Below are 22,951 nucleotides of genomic sequence, written 5' to 3'. Positions count from 1 at the left end.
ACTATCAGGGCACAGAGCAACTTGTTGACAGTTACTGTTTGTTGGCAGTTTGTTGGTCTGTCTAACAAGTTACATCAGAGATACAGAAGTTAATCAAGTACGAGAAACCGACTGGTGGCTGATGATAAGGGCAGAGGTTTGACAGCCTTTACTTCTCATTTCATCAAGTACAATGCTGGCACCTCAGACCAAAGCTGTAAGTCATGTGGACATTATTGAAAACACACAAATCTGAGCTTGATATCAACTCTGTCAGTTCATTAATCTGATATGAAATCTACCAAGCACCTGCTGTCAAGCTCCCACACAGCAGCTACACACAAGATTAAAACTGTTTGTACTTGTTTTTAAATGGACACGATCCTTGAACACATCATTCAAGCAATGTACTGTAAAATGTGCTGAAATGTCCCCAGTGGAATATAAGTGATGGCATGAACCTGTCTTACCTTGTGTTTTGAATCCAAATGGAGGTAAGTAATTGCTGACTTTTGCTAGACGTTTGAAATTCCGATCAAGAAACATGGGCGCTGGTTTCATGAACCTGCAACGAGACACGGGAAGGAACAGAAGAAAAATATATCTTTCAATAAAAGAGCACAAAGAACAAGCAAAATGCACCATGTTGTAATGACATTTGTACTCCTGTGGCCAACATTATTTATTTTGTTTTGCATTACCCCACAACCTGTTCTCCTCTCCACAGAGAGCCACAAAGTGATAATTGTTCCATTAACCTAACAGCATCCCCACATCTCCTACAAAAGCCTCTGAAAACAAGCAAAGCCTGCACACGCATGAGCAAGGAAGCTCGAAAACTAAGAGGGTAATAAAATCTGAGAGGCAGGGGAGACACAGAAGGCGGCTGCAGTGCATAACCCATCAACATAACCTCTCCACCCAGGCCTAAATCACAGCTGACACGTTTTGATGAATCTGCAGAGACAACATACTCGTGCCAGAAAGCTTTTCCTCAAATGATCTGGGGCAAGACTGTTTCAACAAACTGAATTAGAAGGGGGGGAAGTTGTTCTCGCCATTGTCCCAGTTTAAAAAGGACAAACATACCAAAAGTATCCAGAAAATTAATAAATGTTGGAGCCTAAAATATGAAATATTGACTATGACAAGTTAAACTACGGCAGCAAGAAAGCACGTCATGGTGCCACATTAAAACAAATTGAGTCTGATATTCACAAACACGTCTGTGACCAATGTTTTTAATGCCCCATGAACTGCTGCTTCCAGCATCGCCTCTTCCTTATCCTGTGTGTCTATATAAGTTTGTGTGTGTCTTCCTTTGATTAACTGCAGCCCTAAAATCAAAAGAAGCCATTTCCTCTTAGTCACGCCTGCGACCTGAGTACAGCTTCAGGATGGATGTGTGTTTTTATGACCTGCTGTCAAGCTGGGCGGACACAAGACGAGAGACACTAACGTGCATGGAGCTCCATGCATTTCCATGTCAGACCTAAATGATCAATCAGGAGACAAACACAAACACATAGAAAAGACAATGGTAGGCGCCTCGAAGAGATCTATTGAGCTGGTGTGTATTGTTTTGTTCATGATAGAAGACAGTTACAGAGATTGTTGCACTGTCCCACTGCCAGAAACCAGACCACCAGTGACATAATTATTGCACCTTCCCGCCGTCTGTAAATTATGGATCCCACGGTCAACAGACAGCACTAACTGGCAATGGCATTTTATACTGGAATGAAGAGGAAGAGATACATGAACCATCACACGCCTGCATTTCTCAGCAGTAGTCTTTGATAGTTTGTTACTATAACACTGCCACGGCTCTGCGATAAAATATCTGGAGCTCCGAGGCACAATGACCAAACATGGCCGACGTTATTTGGAGGTCTTCCGGTTAGCATAAACCTCTTCCAAGCACCCTAATCGATCTTTGATGCCCTCATAATTCTCCGGTTTTAAAACATGGGAGCAGAGAGAGACAGAGCACAGAGAGGCAGTTATGTATGACTCTCTCTCTTCCTCACATCACCTGACAGGGGCACACACATTCAGAGACTTCTGTCCTGCCAAAACAAATGGAGATTCATTAAACCCAAGACTTCTGAGGCCAGGAGGGGCTATAAATAACACAGGACCATTGCAAGTCACTGAGCCCTGACCGACAGTCAGTCACTGACATCCTGACAAAGCAGAGAGACAGGGGGCTGCTTGTTGTTAAATAAAAAGTGAGGGCTCCCAAAACAGCCAACGAGCGGGTACGCATTGTGCTCATTTCCTTTGCTAGGTCCATCTCTCATGGGAAATATTTTCATAACCGTGCCGCTTCAAGTTCACTGCCAACACTTGATTTAGGGCTCCAATACAAACAGTTTTGGGTAAAGTGAAGGGGAGGGGGAATTGTGGAAAATAAATTGGATTCTGCGGGGCTGACAAACATGGAGGAAGCGGGAGATGATTAGAGGTAGAGCCATATAGGACCTCACTGCTAGGGGTTAAGTAGGTTTTCTCTAACAGCTGAACTGTGGGCCACACATATTTAAACTAAATGCTAACAAGGACTTTTAAATTGATTTGCTTTTGCCTGCGAAACATACAAAGTCAACTGAGGCAAAGGAAGAACACACAAGTTAACAAACAACACGTTAATTGCTTCGCGGAGGACACAATAAATCACACCCAAACTTGCATACTTGCACGATTGTATAGGTTCAACCATGCACTCGTGAATACAAACACATACTTACTCACAAACTTCCACAAACGTGCGGCATTAATTGGGCTCATTGACCTGTGTGTGACTGGGTTGAAGGTGGTAGCAATCAGTGGGCTCCCGGTGGGCGTTCTGTGTTGTACAGAACTTTGATCCGACACGTGCGGCTGATTAGAGGAAGTCATTACGATGGAGGACATTGTTAACACGTAGCCTCTCAGAGAGGTAGAGGGCAGTTCCACAGAACGCATGTGTCTGTTTTGTTAAGCAGGGTTGCAATATACAGCTGACAGCGCGGACAATGGTGTTGTTTCAAGTCGGTTTATCACTTCACATACTAGTACTCCATACTGTATATATTATACCATATGCTTTGGATAGACTAACTCAAACATTTGAGAACATCTTCTTTTTATGGGTTTCCCTTTTAAACAGGGAGAGAGAGAGCACGATGTAAAATATGAGAATATATTTAAAAAAGAAAGTAAATAGCTGTTGTGTAGTATTTTTGGATTTGTTGTTGAACTGATGTGGTCGAAAACTTTGAACGTAATTTTGCATCTTCAGGCAAAAAGATATATCGGGTTCAATACTTTCTCTTGGAATGAAGTGCCACTGGCTATTGTTCAGCAATGTGGTAAATTGCCCCTCTATTAGCTTAGCTCCAAGAATGCTGATGGGACAATGCCCTATAGATTGAGCTGAGATGGGCGGCAAATAGAGGCAAAGAAAAAAAATCAAAAGAGCCAATGACATCAGAGAGGGCGATGGCGGATTGTGTAGACTGTGTGGGCCGGGTACCAGGAAGCTCGTGGTGAGTCAGGACAGGAAGTTGGTTGGTGTCGTTCATAGAGAAAGCCTCTAAGGCTCTAGGATGCGATAGGAGAAAGATGGGAGACCTTGTACTCGGGTGACAAAAGTTCTTTTGTGTAACTGGGGGATCACAAGGACACAGTCAGGGTTTTGTGGTGGGGGAGAAGATGATAGAAACATGATTGAAACTGGGAAAGATTGGACAGGAATGTGGGGGCTTCTCTGTTTTTGACTCAAATCCCTCAAGGCCAAGCTAGCTTGAGCAGTGACATCATGCACCGTGGTATGCTTCAGTAACAGTTTTAGCTTTTCTCCTGCTGACATCCAATTAAAAATGATTTGTTTGTAAGCTCCCGGTTGTGTGTGTGAAGTTCTGGAAGCCAAGTTTCTGCCTGCATCTAATCAACATCCACTCGGTTATGTGAAATTAAGTGTAAAAAGAAGCCTTCTCACTTAGGATAGATGGTGGTCATCTTGGCTGCTGCGTATCCTGGCTTGCATGTTCCTTCGCTGAGGTTGCCATACTTGTACGCCAACTCTGGTGGCCTGTAGATTAAAAGAACAGAGGCAGCAATTAATCACACATATGATGACGGATTATCAACTATCAGCACATTTTGAAGCCTCAAAAACTGAACTTGTCAAACAATCTGCTTGAGAGATAGGAGAAGAAGAAGAAAAAAAAAAAGCAGGGTTGCTTAGGAAGTTGGAGATCTCAGCAACAGCTCAGCGCATCACCCTGTGTGTGGCAAGACAAAGCCGAGGGGCCTTGTTCAAATAATCACACTGGCAGCGCTAAGACTAGAAACCTCCCGATTACTAGCACGATCATTAATAACCAGACGTATGCTATGAATCTAGTTCAAATAAACAGGGAGAAGGGAGAGAGGCCCATTGTGATACATGAAATAGTTGAAAGCAGTAGAAGGGGCTTCACTGGAGTCTGTTTGTGCACTGAAACTCTTCTGTAATAATACAATATGTTTCACTATGCTGTTCACAAGCAGCTTGGCCTTAATTTGTCTCAAGATGGTAAGTGTGAACGCAATCCAGGGTGCACTTTTCAAATCACTCAGACCACCAGCGAGTTTACCCAATTCAAGATGCTTCAAGATGAACCGCACGTTTGTATGCTTGTGCTCTAATTGATGACATTGTAGATATAATGTAAGGAACTGTATTAGATAAACTGAATCCATGTGAGAACCACCTTAAAGTGTGTGCTGACATGGTGCTTACAGTATGTGTGTGCAGAGTGTGGACAGACGTGCCCTCGCCCGAGAGCCTGGGTGGTGATGGCAGCATATGATTATTGCCTGCATGGTAATAGGCGGGCCAGAGAAAAGGGCTTTATCGTGGCAGTTTAGAGCAAGAGTGTCAAACCAATTCAGAGAATTATACACATATCAACGGACACACTGACACAATGACGGCCGCATAATGACTCAACGTTGCATGTTCTCACCCAGGCAAACCGCAGCCGCGCTTGGAATAAATAGGAAAACACCAACTACATCTCAGTTCACACAAATCTCTTAAAGTATTACTCACACTGCCAATTAAATTTTTGGTTTTGGTTAGGTCTCCATTGAGATGCTTTGTGTTTATTTAAAAAAATAAAGTGAGATTAATTGGCCCAAGGTTTACATTTTCATGTTTCACGTTTCCCCATTGATCAAGTGGAACATGTATGAGTAAGTGTTCAGCGGAACAAGCTGTAAAACATATTTAAACTAATGGAGTCAAAGCCTTACTGGGAATTCAGCTGGTCTAAATATAAGGAGTTAGAAATATCACAAGCAGTAGAAGATGGAGAACTGATATGTGTAATATGTTACACTGGATGATAATAATGTTTAATAGAAGATATGTACTCACAGTTTTGTGTCCAGCTGCAGCAGAAAGCCCTGCTTATCGTACACTGGAAAAGAAAGACAAAAACAGAGATGGAAACGAGCCATTACCACACAGGTAACAAAGCAAGCGGGTGCTGATGAAGCATGGCATCTTGAGGGATGGATCTTTATATAGTTGGATAATTAGCTCTGGTCATCCAATCTACATAACTTCAACTATCAGCTCATTAGCTGTAGTTGTGAACAACCTGTGTATCATTCACAGGGAAAACAATATAGTGAATGTAAAAAGAAAACAAGCATTAGAATTAAGCATTTGTGACAAACAAGCAAGGTTAGGGAAAAGCCAGCCAAAACAATCTGTTGAGATTAAAATAAAGTTAGAAAGAAAATTAGAGATCACCTATGGACAACCAAAGAGGCGACCATTAGGTGCCTGGTGAAGCATTGAGGCAGAACACAGAAAATTAGGATATGGAGAACTCTTTATTCTGAATGTCAATTGAGTGTCTACTACAGTATATTTTAAAATGATGTTTACAGGGTCTATAAAACATTTAACACATTACATTAATTTCTGTAAATTGCTGTAAACAGCTATCGAGCATGACAGGGCATTAGTTGAAAGTAGGAAGAGCGTGGTATTACTCCTGTGGTTGCGGATCTTGTCTTCACAGAGAAGCTGGAGGAGAAAGATAAAGAAAAAGAACGATGGGAATGCGTGACAGCTGGTTAGCGAAGGATCCAAGCACTGCCCTGGACGATGGGGACTTTGCAATAGCAGCCAAGATGAGAGTGTGTGTGTGTGTGTATATATGTATGTTCGTGTGCGTACATTATGATTCTGTTGCATAAAGCATAAAGCAGCCAGAGGGCTAAGTTGAGGCAACAGCTTGGGACAAAATTAAAGCAGTGGGGTCCTACCATCGAGACCAATGTTGCTCTGTGAAACCTTCACAGTATAATGCATCAAAACTCCTGCAGACTGCTTCACGTGCCAACCGTTTGTTACTGAACCAAGACAACAGAGGGCAGTGTTGTATCACACTGCACCTTCATGTGGAGGACCATGGCTGGCCAGATGTTTAACTCCTCACTAGTTGTCATGGGTACTGAATTCAGTACTTCATTTATTTATTTAACAACTTGGATTTATTTCAAAGCTTGCTTTCACTTTTGGTAACAGATCAGGTTGGAGAAGTTGGCCATTTTTTTATTTTTCTTTATGTTGTTAGTGTCCAAGTGTAAATGTGGCTGCCAATTACTGCAGGGTTTTTAAAAGGCTCTGTCATTTTCTTTGAAATGGCAGCAGGACAACGGGGATGGGTAAGGTTTCGGTTGGTGGGGCTGCAGATGTACCTGAGCCTACTATTCGTCCCACGGTGATGTCTGTATCCAGCTCTGAAACACAAAATGGTCAGTTAGCACCATTTGAGGTCAGTCAGTTATGGCAGCATTGGACTTGAAAATAAAGCCAACTGCAAATGTCAGACATTACAGAGTAAGAGGAGCGAGAGCAGGAGGAGGAGGGGGAGGAGGAGAGGTTAATAGCTTTAATCCCAGTAGGCTGAATTATAATTCTGAGTCTCAATCTTTATTCAAAAGGCGGACAGTCCAATGAAGTGGAAAATTAAGTGCAGAAAGCCCCCATTGTGTTTTCGTGGTTATTATGGCAGTAGTATATTAAAAGTTACCCATTAGAACTGAATGAGTGAATGAGCACAAACATTTTTGGCAATAAAACATTTTAAAAAATGATGATAGGTAGATGAAAGTGGTAAAAAAAAAAAGCTTTCATTGTTGAGTTAGCAGAGAATTAAATTCCATGGAGAAAAAGAAACTCGCCCAAAATCAACCGCTTCAAAAATAGTTTGACAGTCACCCAACATAAATGGCCAGCGACTCAGTGCCTCTACCTGGAATTCTTTTCACTTCAGCCCCTTTAGTCAGGACTACAGTTGTCTCTTCTGCATCACCCTCTGAAAACAAAAGGCGGTTAAGACACTGAAAAAGGAGAAGTATTGTAGAGCTGTGGAAGCAACTATTAACCAACCAAAGTACTCAGAATATAAAAATGAAAAAAAATTTAAAAAAAGGTTTCAACATCAGCTGCAGCAAAACACAGACCGTGGCTACGCACAAAAACAGATGCACACAAAAAGGCAGAGACAGACAGAAAGAAACAAAACATCAAAGGTTTAATGCTGATCCTCCAGCGTGTATCTCCCATCACAGTCGGGCAATTCACACAGTATAGTAACAATACAGTGTAAATGTTAACAATTTAATTACTCTGCAAGCCTGTCTTCTTACAGACTTGCAGGACAGTGTGAAAGACTCACAGTCTCTCTAAATAGACGTGTTAACAGCTATGACGGACCCACAGTAAATGCCTGCGACTTACTCTTAAAAAGGGTTAAAGCCGTGTTTATTATGCTAAGATTTTGGCAACTGCCGCCTACTTTCATTCCACTTCCCCCCTCAGATTAATCATTATAATGTGTTTTATCAACTGATGACCTTTAATTAAGAAAGTTAGCTTCAAACAAAAAAAAAAAAAGGTTTTAGAGAGAGAGAGAGAAAAAAAATGAAAAAATGTCTCTCGCTTCTATCAAAATAATCACAGCTGCTCTGCCACTCATCCAAATGCTGCTGATTAAGCATGATAAAAACTAGAACAAGTTGCTTCCTGTGACAAAAAAGACAGCACTAAATTTTGCGAGTGTAAATCGCTGTGCAAGACTGTGTTCTTTTATAATGGGCTGCAAGCACAACACAACCTCTCCAATGCGAGGGCTTCTGGCAGATCAAATTGCCCCAATCAGTAACCCTCAAACTCCGTTCCAGCTGAAACTGTAGAGGCGTATGACAACTGCAGCTCTGAGACGAGAGAAAGCAATCCCTGATGTTGAAAACCAAGATGGAGATAATTAGGGCACGCTCCTGAGCAACCGCTGACCTTACTGCACTTAAATGACAGGGGGAAAGGGGAATCCCACTGGTAAGATCATGCATCTTTATCGTAAAAACAGAATATATGAAGATATACAGAGAATCATAGCAACATCATGATGAGAATCATCATGAGTACCTTTACCTTGTTATGACCGATTTAGGTGTCAAATCAACAGGGTTTAAAGTTGTGGCATGTGGGCTACTGCTGCAGTGTTAGCAGCATGACTGATTTAGCGCATTATTTCATACCCTGCAGGTGTTAGTTAACGCCCTGAGGTGGTGTTCTTGTTACCGTCACCAAAGCAAACTTTTAGACATAACTATGCTGTTGGGAGGCTCTCAAATCAAAAGAAAGTTGGCTGCAACGACAATATGCAACTTTTGACACAAGTTGAAGATGACAAGTCTTACACGTGTTGGTCAGTCTCCTGGAACAGGAGTTACACTGGGGGCCTTAAAAGACAAAACAGTCCAGAAAACCTGATGTGTGCGGTATCTACAAGTCAAAAGGTGTCATGGTGCATTATAGACCACATGGGGTGGATACATCTGAAAATCATCATTTACATGCAAAAGGAACTATTGACCAACCTTTTTTTTTAAAAACAAAACAGTGCACTACAATGAAAAAGATGTGACTGAAAGTGACTGAAAGTTCTGACACAGCCATTATCTGGTAAGTATAATTACTTAATTTCAGCATGTTTTCTGTATCCTTCCATTCTCCATAATTTATAGTCTTTATCAATATAACACACAAAACACCTAAGCGGTTATAAAATAGTGGTTTGATTGCATGTCAGTACTACCTTAATTAAACATGGGCAACCCATAATTTTCACCCTGCAGCACTGGGAAAAGTCAAACATGTCTTACAACATGAATGCAGATCAGTAATACCAGCTGTATTGAAATTGGCTATATTAAAAGACACAAAACATGCTGGAGGCGATAGAAATTTTGCTTCATTAACAGCACAAGTACCCAATCGTGTCGGCAAACATCATCAAATTACATGTACAGCTGCATCATAAGCGCACACGAAAACAACCTGTTTTTTTTTTTTTTTTAAACAGCAATTTAGCAGGCTGTGTGAAAATAATTCATCATAGCTGCAGAGACTTTAATTGAGTTAAATGAGAGGGAAAGTGACAGCTAACAGGCTCTGTAGTGTCAGCCACAGCAATTCTTGACCATGTTAAATCAGAGCACCAGTGGAGCAGCTACGACGAGCACATCTAACTCCATTAGGTAGGGGAAGACTATCGCTCATCACTCCAGCCTTACAAGACTCAAACATCCACTCTGGCTGATAGAGGACTGACAACTGTCACATGAACGCACTCAGACACTGACACAGGTAGATGAGGAGGCTGGTCCCCTCCTTCCAGTGGTTGGAAAATAGACAAAAGTCCAACACACACACAAAAACAAACAAACAGGAACAAAGTCCTGCACTAATCCGATCAGGTTATGTTTTCTGCTGCAACAAGTCAAACACAATCGGCCCTTTAAATAAGTCCACACTAGCGCTATCAAGCAATAAATGCATGGTAGAAATAAAAAGGCAACTACAGTGATGATCGTGGTGATGTATATGATGAGCTGGGCTTAAGCCTGTGTGATTTCCTTTTGTCCCTTGAGCAGTGAGTGTTCTTCATTGTTGACATACAGCGTTAGAGACTCAAAGATTACCGAGATTTGATCCTCTCAGTGAGGCAGCAAAGCTTAGCGGACAAGGCCGGAGGGCAGGAGAGACCATCCGCATGCTGATCTTACCACTCTCCCCATCTTTAAGCCAAACATCTGGCAACACAGTAATGCAGAAGGAAGTAGCAGCAGTAGTAGTCAAAAAATTTCACAATTCATTTATTTGTTCCAGAAAATGTTGATTACATTTTCTAAGCCGAGGTGACGCACTTGAAGATCATAGGTCATAGAGGACTAAAGAAACCCGAAAAACATTTGAGACGCTGAAATTTCGACATCTTTCTTTCAAACACAGTTGGTGAAACACAATCAAAACAGTTGGTGATTATTTTCACAGTTGGAAGACTAAATCGATTTGATAATTGTTGCAGCTGTAGGAGAAAAACGATATTTCTCATTGTAAACAAATCACTGGCTTGTGGTATGGATCTGTTCACTGTCAGTGATGCAACACGCAATATTCAAAAGAAATGTTTATTAAGCACATCCAGTTACGCTCTTAAATTAAAGTGTCATCTATATAAACTATCTACAGTAAGTATAAACCTACAGTGAAATTTAGACGCTTTCATGTCAGGCACTTTGCCATGACCGCCCCAATGTGGACAAACTGCAAAAGAACATCACATACTGTAAGGTAGACGGCCAGAGCAAAGTCAAGATCAGCAATACAGACAGTTTGAAATATGTACATTGGACATGACCCTTTGTAATGGACAGGCATGCTAAAATAATGGGGGCACAGAAAGAAATGAAGCTGTGTTGTATGAGAACTGAGCAAATGTAGACATTTCTTACTAAAAGATCGACCTATTTCTCTGTGGAGACACTTTTTGAAAGTTTACTCAGTGAGTAGAGTAGGAGAGTTCCTTCCACGTTCAAATAGAGAATAGAAAATGCACCACTGGTGTCTAGCACATAAGACATGGGAAATTTGAAATGTTATTTCTCCTCACACTGGGAGCAATTCTGTCCAACAGAAGAAAAACAATTGTTTGTCTCCATGCTTTACATAAGTATTACTCTGTCTTGTGTGGGAAAAAGGTCACAGCAACTTCAATGTCTGGCACCAAGGATAGAGTGGTATGAATTGATGGGCCCACACCATAACCTCAGTCCTGGCTTCATTGTGCCATCCTGAATCTGACCTGAAGAGATACCCAACATCAGTGTTGCTTGACATGACATGACTTGGGAAAAGAGTGGGCATCTTCCTTGATCTGCCTAAGAGTAATCTAAACTGTTTAGGCAGATATAAAGGACACAACACATGGCTGTTTAAAATGTTTTCTCCAAACTTCACACTTTAGACAGCATGCCGTCCCTCTGGCTAGGCTCTCACTCCGGTTCAAAACACACACATTTGTGTTTTTTGTGCCACAGGCTGCTCCATGAGAATGTTTTCCTAGAAAATATACTCTGTAGGGGGGCACAGGCAAGAATGTTTCAAAGCTGTTAAAGAGAAATCTTCTAGCCCCCTCTGCTGGATTTTGACAGCTGTTTCAGGGCGTGGGGACACAAAATGACCTAATTTCCCCTCTGACTTCCGTCATCAGTGTGCAGTTTGACCACATTTCTCCAAAGAAACAGTTACACTATTCAAGAAGAAACAGTTACACTACTCAAACATCCTGGTCAGTCAAGATTATTTTTCTAAATATGGTCTCAGAAAGTCAGGATGTCCAAGCGTAAACAGGATTTATACTGAGTCATTAGTAAGTCATACCAACGGTATTTTTAAGTTGAACTTGGCGGACTTGCTTTCTCAGCATCCTACAAAGGGCACTGCTGAACTTTTGTTTCACAAGTTAGTGTTTCATCATAAGTGTGGAAATCCCAAAATGCCTTTCCATTTACAAAAGCTGATAGAAACTACGTACACTGTGAGAAGAGTGTGAAACCTGTTTGGCTTAAACATCTGCATTACTACAGTAATTTTAGTAGATGTATGTCAACAGATCTCTATCAGTGCGACAACCCACAAGGGGTGGTTTTAGGTAGCAGAGATAGAGGAACTAACGCTGGATGCACAAGAAAATCTAATAAAATTCTCCCCCCAACATCTGGTGCCCCGGTGAAGTGAAAATCTAATATAATATGAGAGAAAGACAGGTTTTGAGACGCCAACATGCAGCTTGACATACTACCGGTTCAGCGAAGAGACTAATAAAACATTTTCTTTAAACAAATAACATTGAAATAGACAGACGGCTAACTGGCAGTCAGCACAGAGAGGCAGCAAAACAGAGTCAAACAAATTTGCTCAATAAAAACAGCTGAAAAAATGTGTAGGTTTCAAACAAGACTATGACAGATGGATGATCAGGTGATGAAGAAATGTTACAGTTAGATTGGAGATGTCACTTACGAGGCTTCTGGCCCCATACGTGTAGGTGTAGCTTCCCGGAGGAGTAGTAAATAAAGCAAAGGACCAGCATGGGGCACAGGATGAACAGCAGCTTGTGTGTGGGCTTCATGGTCTTCAGTCATTCACATGGCACCATCCACGTCATCACCTTAAAAGGACAAGAGGGTACAGGAACACAGCATTTACACACCCCAAAAGAGAAATTCGTCCGTCAGCAACAAAGAACAAAATCGATAAAATAAACAGGGAAATAACACACCGAGAGAGCATGAGAAGGAAACACACTGGGACAGGAAGGGAGGTGATAGCTTGGTGGCGTCAAAGCTGAAGATAGGTTGGAGGTAAAAGGATGACACGGGGAGGTTTGTAAACAGAAGATAATATAACGTACGTAAAACACGTTGGATGGAGGGTAGTGTTGTTTCTGGTCTGACTCCACAAAGATTAATCTCATATCTCATCCCTTGGATACATGCACAACCCTCCTTCCCTGCCAGCTATATACATAAACTTGTTCCAGTATGAGCAGCAGAAATTCAGTTTGTCAGTTTGTTTTTGTGACAAAGTCAGTATGACAGTAGTGAAACCGCTGCTACTTATAAGAAGACTAAAGCAACGATTAGAGGGAGCAGGAAACTACACCCACATATTAGCAGATCGCATGAGATATATCATAATTTCACAGAAATAACAGCACGTATTATTGAACACAAACATGGCGCACTGCGTGATATTAAGTTGCATAATAGTACCTCAAAAGATAGATGGAACTGCACAAACATGACAGCAGGAAGTAATTGAAAGCATAAAGAAATATGAAGTTGAAATGTTGTTACCCAGTCACTGTTGTTATTTCGTTCAATCAGTCAACAGGGATGCAAAATGAACTGCTCCCATTAAGTTAATCTCACCTATTAAGTAAACCTTAATCGACATGGCGCAAGCACGCAACATCTAAATATGGACTTTCCTGGATTATACGTGTATTACAGGCAGCATTACCACATGTGGTGACTCGTGTCCAGTCTACATGTCATCCGACAGCAGACAAGATAAGCCATTAGTCATCTCTGTGTGGCCTGGTCTCTGTTTTGAACAGTTACCTTGAGTCATGTACCATCTTATAGACTTTGACCCAGCACCTTGCAACAATTGCTAAAAATCTATCTTGAAAGCAGTCTCCAACACAGCGCGCTGTGCAGAAAGTCTCAGATGTGACATGTTTATGTTGAAAAAAAGGCCTCCTCCCTTTCATTCTGAGAAATGAGATAGGCAAGTGGAAATGACTGTAACACCTCTGCAAAAAAAAAAAAAAAAGCTTCCAGCATAAAAAGAGCAGTTTATAATCCACATGCACCGGGCTAAAAAAAAATACTTGTTAATCCTCAAAGTTACCTGACAATCTGCCAGGATGTCAGACTGACACCTGTGGAATAAATTCAACAGCATTTACAGCAAAGGTATGTGTGTATTAAAATGTGTACGTGCACAAGCATGCAGCTACACAACAGCATCTCCTGGGAGTCCGGTCGAAACAAAAAAAAAAAGAGGTTTATTTCCACCTACAAATTGTACAGATGTGTGTGTGGCAAACACAAATACATATTCAAATTTAGCAGGAGAAACCACGAGTAACACACAACCTCACAGTTGAGTTTTTAGCTCACCACATCACGGTTTCTTGGGTAGCGGCCGCAGTGGCTGAACCCCCTCATTTGTTAAGCACGGGTTGAAAAGGTTTTGTGTTTCAGGGCTGTGTCGAAGGTTATCTCAGGGTTAGGTTTCTACCTAAACTACAAAGTGGTGTCGTTTACACAGCTAGCGAATTAGCTACGTGATTTACAGTGAACGCAGAGGCGAAAAACAAACATAACGGAACTTTGCGGTCCCACAGTCACTCTCCCTCAGGGTCCAATGGAGACTTAAGAAAAAAAAAAAAAAAGGTTACCTGTGGATGTTGTTTTAGTTTAAATAAAGCGGTTAGAAGAGGACCGTGACTAACGGTTACTGTGTGTTTACATACAAAAGGTGTAACAGACGACACGGAGTATGAAGGGAGCTAACGGTTACCGTTAGCTCAGGTTAGCCCGTTGCTATGCTAACAACGCTACGTTGGCATACTATGAAATTTTGCCTTGATCCAGTCGGCAGGCCTGCAGCGTAACAACACCGAAGGCTGTGGGATTTAGTGGGCTTAGGTACAGACAAGTCCACACATGAAAGAATAAACCAGGATAAATAAACGCTGTGTAAAAAGAAAAAGAGAGAGAAAAAAAACTGACAGGAGGAGAACAATGCTGAGGTTAAAGCACCCTGGACCACCAGGATTTGCCTAAATTAACCACCACCACCACCACCATCATCATCATCACTGTCGAGTAAAACACGGCGTCGCAGCGTCTCATTTCCAAAATCAATTTGGATAATTATAGACATTACCTTTTTTTTTTCTCCTCTTGAGTCCTCGGGTCAGAAAACAACAGCAGGCTTAGTTCAAAGGACGGATTTGGTCGATAAAACGACCGTGTTCTCCTTCCTCTCTAAGCCATCGTGATGAAATCTGTAAAGTACCCCCGGCTCTGTGAAGCACAAGACGACCACTCTTGACTGCGTGTTTTCCCCCTTTTTTCACTGTGTGTGTGCGTGTCACCAGCTCCGCTTTGCATCAAGGCTGGTACAATGGAAAGCACCCCCCATCCGTCAACATGATCACCACCAGCAGCAGCAGCTTACGACGGGGTACAAACACAGTGTGTCAGCAACAGTCACATGAGGTATCTCTGAATTATGATGTCCCCCCTCCTTCTCCTTCTGCTCCTCCTCCTCCTCCTTGTGCTTTAACAGAGCTGAAATGAATGCACCTTTTCATCTGCTTCTTCACGTGGTGCTCCTCTGCCGTCAGATGTTAACGTCTGACATAGACATCAACCCCCCCACCCAACTGTTATAATAGAGATGCAATGATGTATAGGGAGCTTGTTGAACAGCCTGCCTCATGCTGTAATGGTATGTGTCTGCTCAGCACTATTTTTTTTTTTTTGATTGGCTGTACATGTGGGAGGCTTTTATTCTACAGTCATGGATAAATTAACCCTCATGAGCCGTTTTAATTTACTACCCTCTTAAGTCATTAAGGACAAAAATGTCCACTTCCAAAAAAAAAAACAGCTTTAAAAACTTGTACAAAAACAAATTAATATTATTTTCTGTTTTTTTTCTATATAAATTTCTTAAACAACGTCAAAACTACCAAACATTCAATCATTCTGAGGATTTTAACCCTTCAAGTGCCAGTTTGATTACTTGATGTCACTGTTGTCATCTATGAAAAAACAGTTATATTCCCTCTTTTTCATGAATAACATCAAGTGATCAAACTGGCATTTCATTTTTTTTTAGATTTTCTTCCACAGTGTTTTTTTTAAAATTTGAATTCCAAAATTTGTCAAGAGAGACACTTTATTACTTTATACAAAAAAAAAAAGTGTCATATGCGCTAACACAGCTAAAATGATGGCCAGATAAGGAGGAGAAATTGCCCACAAGGACGAAAATGTGGCATAAAAGAGATTATTAGTTTGTGCTATCTATTATAGATTTATGTAATACTGGTGTCCCATGATCAGTAGGCTTTGGTGCACTGGTTTAGGAGTGTTTTCCCAGAGATGTTTAGCCCTAATGATCCTTTAGAGGACTACAAATAATCATTAGTGGAAGCCTTATTGCTCCATGATGATGATGATGGTCCTTACCCACAAGCCGTAAGTACTCACCGAGCTGTTTTTTTGGCATGCTTTTGTGTTTGTGTATTGTATCCAGGGAGGTGACTTTTACCGTCATCATAAAGTCAGAGAATCCCAGTGATCAACTGGAAACACTGCTAAAAAAACAAAAACATAACACATACACTGGAAGTTATATTGAAAATGGAAGTAACATGATAAAATTTCCAGCTTAATGTACAAACAATTGTTAATGCTTCCCCAATTGACTTCCTTTGTAAATTGCACATTTCGTTGGTATGAAAGGTATGAAAAAAACCCAGGACTGTATCTGAGATCATGTTAAAAAAGCATCACACACCTACAGGAGCTTTATAGTCACTGATGGCTCATCATTCATACTAGAAGGCCACTTTTTAACCAAAATCACGCACTCACATAGAAATCTTTATACTTTCATGTCTAAGTAGTAGTGGTTTAAAGCTGAAGCAGTGCTATGGGATTCACTCACCGATGTCCCCATAAATATAAACAGGCTATGTTTATCAAACTTCTAATCAGAGTACTGATATAAATAATTGAATGATCTCTGCTAAGATGCTTAATAAAAACTGGCTCTGCAGACCTTGTATCTGCTCACAGGAGATTGTTGTATGGCTGCAGATCCATAGTCCTGTCCTTCACACCTGCTCGGGTTACTGTGCTAATTCAATATTTTCCTCTCGGATCTTGCCTCTTATTTGTGCCCTGACATTCACGATGCCTTGTATCCTATAAAAGCTGGATGAGAATGACGGGTGGGGGTCAGTCTTCCATGTCCCCTCCGGAAAGGAGTAGCATACTGATCTATTAATATTAAATCAAGAAGGAAATACAATCTGCTCACCCACTGGGGACCAGTTTCTGGGGTCAGGAGATTAGCTGGAGCCAGGAAAATAAGCAAACACCGAGATACGCACACGCACATGTACACATAGACAATCTGATAGAAGTGTCCTTTAATTGTTTCCACTGGCAAGAGTCTAAATAACAGACCACAGTCCTGAGTGACAGGTCTGTGATGATAACAGAAATACGTACTCCAACGAAAATTAAATCCTCAATCCTGTGTGAATTGTGGAATTGGTGCAACTAGCAGCGATACCATCAGGTCCATCACTTGAATTAGCATTTCATTTCTCCTTTCAAGTGTAGTCAGGCAGTGTTGTCGCTGTGCACAAGCCCCCACTTAAGCCCACTCTAGGAGCTTAACGGCAGAAGAGATCAGTGGGTGGTGGAAACAGTGAAATGGTGTTTAGGAAAATCTAATGCCTTTCATGTGCTTGTATTAATTGTACCCTTTTCAGGGCAACTTCTATATGCTATAAAGATACTGCATGGTTTACATGTAAGTGATAATACTAGATGACAACTGCGGAAAAGCTCGACATCAGGAGGGAAGTGCACCAGAGATGTGTAATGAATCTCCCTTTAAAAGAACTTAATCTGGGTTCTTGTGTTTCACCACTGTTACAGTGCATAACTTAAAATGCAAACAAAGTCAACTTGGTTGATTACATCATCTCTCTGAGGGGTATTCCTACATGAGTAGTGCACTTTACTGTGGTAAAAGAAATTATTGTTTGATGCATCTGAATCATAGATCTGCTCAATGGCATAGCTTTTGCCCTAGCTGGCAGGAGGCGGGAGACAAACAAGTACAAATGTGAGACAGGAGATTGCATGCATGCAGGGGCAAACTGGCGTGAGTACATCTGAATGATTTTCACTTCCCATTTATTTTAGTCATTTCCTGTAGGGATCGCCATCTTGGCTACAGACACTTCTTCAGGCAAAGACAAAAAGCTAATTGTAGTTCTTCCACAATCAGAAGGAACAAAAGTCCCTTTTAATGTCTGCAATAATTCAGGTCATGTCCTCAAAACATGAACATTCATTCCCTCAACACAGGCACTCATTGTGTACTCAGTGGTCATCATGTCCAAAAACATGGACCAGAAGTCATTGCAAATTAAGTTAATTTGGGCGTATAAATTGATCTTACCCTGCTGCTGTCTGGTCCTTAAAGGAAAAGCATAAATATATATGCTAGAGACATGCTAGTTAGAAAAAGCTACCCTGGCTCTGTAAAATGTAAAAAAAACAGTATTAGTATTACTAAGTCAGGGATTAAAGTCGGATATGTCCTATATGCCATGCTGTAAGACCGCAACAAGCAGTTAAAGTCTTTATGTTTTCGAACATGGCTAACTTGTGGCTCTCATGTCATTCTCAGTGAGTCCATCCATCAATCCAATAGGCTCATGAAATTCACTCTGGTCAGAACTAGTTGTGTTGATCAAATATGAACCAAGATACTGCGATGCCTCTTTATCACCTCAGATGTTTTCAGAAACAGGTGTACTGCCGTTTTTCCTGCTTGACAATGGAGTGAAAACCAAGCAGCGACCTCCATGGTTATGAAAAGAAGCCAAAAATAGCCACTTAAGGCTGGCTATAAAACAAATGAATCTCCACTATGCAGCCAGAGCTCCGGTCAGGCACTGAAGGATGAACAAATCTTTTGAATAACCTGATTCTAATGATTCAATACGCTATAAATGACTGCTTTGCCCACTAGTTCGAGGATGTACCTCCCTTGAATAACCACAATTTAATGGGTTCATATTTAATTTCTGCATGTATTAAACAGATAAGATACAACATGTTAACATAACAGCTATTAACTCATATAATAACAGATACTAATGAGCTTAAGAGGTGATACTAGGCTGATTTGTTACCTGTGGACAGAGCCAGGCCAGTTGTTTCACCCTGCTTCCAGCCTTGATGATAAGCTAAGATAACTGGCTCTAGCTTCATATTTAACATAAAGACAAGTCACAAAAAGGCTGGTAAGATTCAGTGGATTTAAAGAAGTGTGGTAACATATCACAAAAAGAGAAGTTAATCTAGAAAACAGGAAAGATAAAAAAAACATGAACTCTCTAGCATCCTTTTTTGCAACAAACATATTTCTGTGGTGATGGCTTAACATAGTCAACTCCTACACAAACACCACGGTCTCTGGACTGATGATGCACATCCTATCAAATATCTATATACACCTTAAATGCCAGTCAAACAGATGAGGTTATTTGAGATAATGTGCAAAGCAGTAGTCACAGTCAAGAGTTTCAACACTTAAAAAAACCCTGGCAGATGTCTCATTCAAATTCTTTCCTCTGTATCTTCCTTTGTTTGTTCTCTCCCATTCAAACACTGGCCCCTATCTCTCTTCCATGCATAAAGACTGGAAACAGGCTCTGTTCAAAGTCCTCTAAACCCACAACAAAAACACATTATAACATGTTTTTATTTAAACATAAAAAAGTAGTTATGGGCAGATTTATATACTATAGCTGTTTGTTGACCGAACTAAAGCATCTTCACAATGTGTAGTACAGCTACTCTTGACTCGACTCACTCAATTTTAGTACCAGGTACTTTTAGCTATGATAATCCTTCATAGCGACAGTGCATGAAACTGCTTCATCTTCAACACAAACACATAAACAATGCAGGATATAGAAGGGATGGTGTTTTTGATTCTCACTATGTTCCTGTTTGGTACAGCGAGGAGACAAACCCTTCTGCTTTTTCTGCATGGTACGGCTTGGATCAAGTGCAAATCTCTGTGGCTGGGAAATGAAGCCAATGTGGAAGAGTGCTAAAAACTGTAATTCCTCGAGCGGCTGCTTGACACAGGCTCCGGAAGTGGGTCAGTCTCTATAAGCCCCCATATTAAAATGTCCAACTTAACAGCAGAAATATGTTTACAGCCTGGTACAAAAAAAAAATAACTGTTAATCTCTATAGCTAATTTCCCCATTCATGACAGCTGTGAGGGGGTGTTTTTTTTTTAACTCACCTGTTCAGGTTATATTAAGGCTTAAAGTTATGCATAATGAACAGCGTGGCTGCTTTGATTGACAGGTAGGTGCCGTTACGGATAGCTTATTAGCACCCAGGCCCTCCTCAGGTCCACCAATGATCCACGTCTTTGCCGAAATTTAGATTATACAAGTAGCAGTACATCCAACATGGTGACGGCCAGGGACGCATATTTTCGGCTTTAAAATAGCGCTTTGGAAACCTCTGGATGACATCACTCATGCTCTGTCCATTTGTTCCAGTTTGAAAAGCTTGGAACCGTTTTTTTGGTTTTCAATTAGCAAAATCTGTGGATGGTGCCTGGTACTTTTTTTTTGGTATCACCTTGGTGGAGCTGAGTCGATCCGAGCTGTACCATAGAGTATATTGTAATTGCCTCTTGGCTCAAGCTCCAAATGTCAAATAAGTATTGATCCTCTGATCTAACTCTTACAACTCTTACTCTAACAATAGTTATTTATATCCAAAGTTTTAATCATTTAAATGCGATCAAGTTCACCTCTGTCTTCTGTCTGTATGTTAAGTTTTTTCAGCTAAGGTTAGTTAAATATTTGCACATTGTACTACATTACTGGGGGAACTTAGACAGTACATGGCTTTCTTATAAACTGTATGTCTTTCAGAGTCAGTTTGTATCTCTTGGTGTGCACCAGGGAGCTTATTTTAAGCCCCACTAGGCCAAGGTTGTGGATTCATCCTTGGCCCACAAATAATTCCTGTTTTTGTTTCAAGCCTTTATCTATGCTTGTGCAGATACCGTATCTTAGGAGACCGATTATATGGAAAAAACATTCCCACGCGAAGAGAGAAACAAACATTACGTCTCCATGCTGGAAATTATTTTTGAACAATATAATGTGCATCATTCAGGCTTCATTTTGACCACATTTGGCAGTGTAAGACTGATCAGCATATGATCAGATAAGAAGTGCCTGTGGGGTGAGGATAAAGCTTTTAGGCCCCTTCTTTTGACAGAGATATTACTGTTTGGTAAATATGAAGTTATGTAATGTTATGTCCTCCTCTGTAAGTCGCTTTGGATAAAAACGTCTGCTAAATGCAATGTAATGTAATGTAATGTAATGTAAGACATGTTATTTGTTTATGAGAGAAAACGTCACATTCAGTTATTATTACCAGACTAATGAAACATGTCACTGTGGTTTATGACCTTAAATTTCCCCCAAAGATAGAAACAGACATATTACCTTTTAAGTCCTTAATTTAGAGTGCTGGTATCAATCAGACATGTGTAGCTGAAGGACAGAATAAATGATCAAACGCTCACGTGAAGCAATATTTCCAAAAGAGACACAGTTTTTGGTCACTGTGCTCTTTCAGCAAACATTGGTTAACCAATGACAGGAAGGGTTTGAACAACAGAAAGATGTTGCAGCAGATAATCAACTTAAACAGCACAGTTCTGCATATTTGTTAACCACCGACAACATAGACAGTAAAATCTACTTCGTCTTTACACTTACACACTAGAATACATCACAGCAGTATCATTTCATGATGATGATCAGATATGGCAGAAAGTGAAGAGATAAAATCGAGAAATTTGGCATGACCTTTGTTCTAGAGGTTAACACGTATGCATCAGCTCAGTCAAACTTCCCACACAGCAAGCATAAGGTCAAAGATTTGGGTCATGCACCATATCAAGTTTCTACATTAGTGTTGGTTGAATACTTCCTGTAATAACTTATCTTTCCCAGAACACCATTATCTTGTAAATTTCACAGTTTTGATGTTTAATTTGTGGTAGAAACTGTATCACACAGTATATTTCCACCCATGGCACACAAGAGCTGGTTGCTCCAGAGCTGGAAATGATTGCATGGTAGCAGACACAAGATTACTCAAACGATTATGGGCTTGCTCCATCATGTGATAAAGTAGAGCCTTGGGGAAACCTATAGGCTTAGATTGCTGCTGCATGCTGCTTATGAGATGGCAACAACAGGAAGTCCCATTACAGAAACAGTGCTGTATATGGTAGCAGCACAGCACATATAGTATAGTTTGTATAGAAAAGACACATAGTTTACATCTGTAGTATGTTTGGTCAGCATGGCACAGACATTTATTTGCTAGCTTTGATATCAAGCATCATAAGAATAGAATAAAGCCAACATAATATGTTAAAGTAACACACATATACTGTACTTGAAGTACATCATGCATTTTAAATTGTTTAAGTATAAAGAAAGAAATATCAGTATTTATGTCTGATGTTCAATTTTCTTGACAACTGTTCACCTAATCGACTGACCAGATGGTGGCGCTGTAACAAAAAAACTTACAGTAGTTTACAAAAGTTACAGTAACTTAAGTAACATTAAGTCTCAGTAACACATTTTCCCCAGTCGTGCATGGGTCGAGAGGATCTGCCATATAAGCCACGCCCATTTGCGCCGGAATCTACCCACAATGTTTGGCCACATCTGTTTTTTCGCTCCTCCTCCTACAAATTTGGAGCAATCATCACCAAATTTGGAACAGAACATCTCTGGACTACGTTGGAAAAAGTTACTTTTTCATATTTTTGATATTACACATACATTTGCTATAGCTGGCTCTCAAATTTTGCTCAGATGCTGTCTGCAGGGCCTAAATTACAAAAAAAAAAAAAAAATGCCATGACCTCTGAACACTTTGTGCCAATACAACCACTTTTGGTGGACATTAATAGATATGAGATCTGAATGACCACAACAAATGTGGTGCTATTTGGCCAATGGGTGGCATTGTAGCAACATCACCTATGATAAAGAATGTCTGTCTGTATGATGTGAACATGGCTGTCCTTCACATAACTTGTGAACCATTCAGCAATCTGATTTGGTGGGTTTGTTGCTGAGTACGCAATCAAGTGCAGTGTTGAGTGTGAAGT

General features: G+C 40.7%; 1 protein-coding gene across 8 annotated transcripts in view; it reads right to left on the bottom strand.

Annotated features, from left to right (window-relative positions):
• The window catches only part of st3gal3b (ST3 beta-galactoside alpha-2,3-sialyltransferase 3b), a 55,373-nt gene that overhangs the window by 24,604 nt on the left and 7,818 nt on the right, over positions 1-22,951 (bottom strand). Inside the window, exons 1-7 of one of the 8 annotated variants that reach the window (XM_027285051.1) lie at positions 21,261-21,372; positions 12,398-12,545; positions 7,281-7,343; positions 6,724-6,765; positions 5,387-5,429; positions 3,962-4,054; positions 450-544 (exon numbers count right to left, since the gene is read on the bottom strand). In XM_027285051.1, the coding sequence (XP_027140852.1) occupies positions 450-544; positions 3,962-4,054; positions 5,387-5,429; positions 6,724-6,765; positions 7,281-7,343; positions 12,398-12,506 (445 nt within the window). In that variant the 5' untranslated portion in view covers positions 12,507-12,545; positions 21,261-21,372. Of the gene's footprint in view, positions 1-449; positions 545-3,961; positions 4,055-5,386; positions 5,430-6,723; positions 6,766-7,280; positions 7,344-12,397; positions 12,549-14,064; positions 14,324-14,836; positions 15,360-21,260; positions 21,373-22,951 lie in introns of those variants that run through there. The other 7 variants (XM_019259046.2, XM_010733360.3, XM_010733357.3 and 4 more) reach the window with 7 other exon arrangements.

The sequence above is a fragment of the Larimichthys crocea genome, chromosome XII (genome assembly GCF_000972845.2).
Source record: "Larimichthys crocea isolate SSNF chromosome XII, L_crocea_2.0, whole genome shotgun sequence".
Classification (NCBI taxonomy): Eukaryota; Metazoa; Chordata; class Actinopteri; family Sciaenidae; genus Larimichthys; species Larimichthys crocea.
The sequence above is the reverse complement of the archived record's forward strand: the minus strand, read 5'-3'. Positions and strand labels throughout refer to the sequence as shown.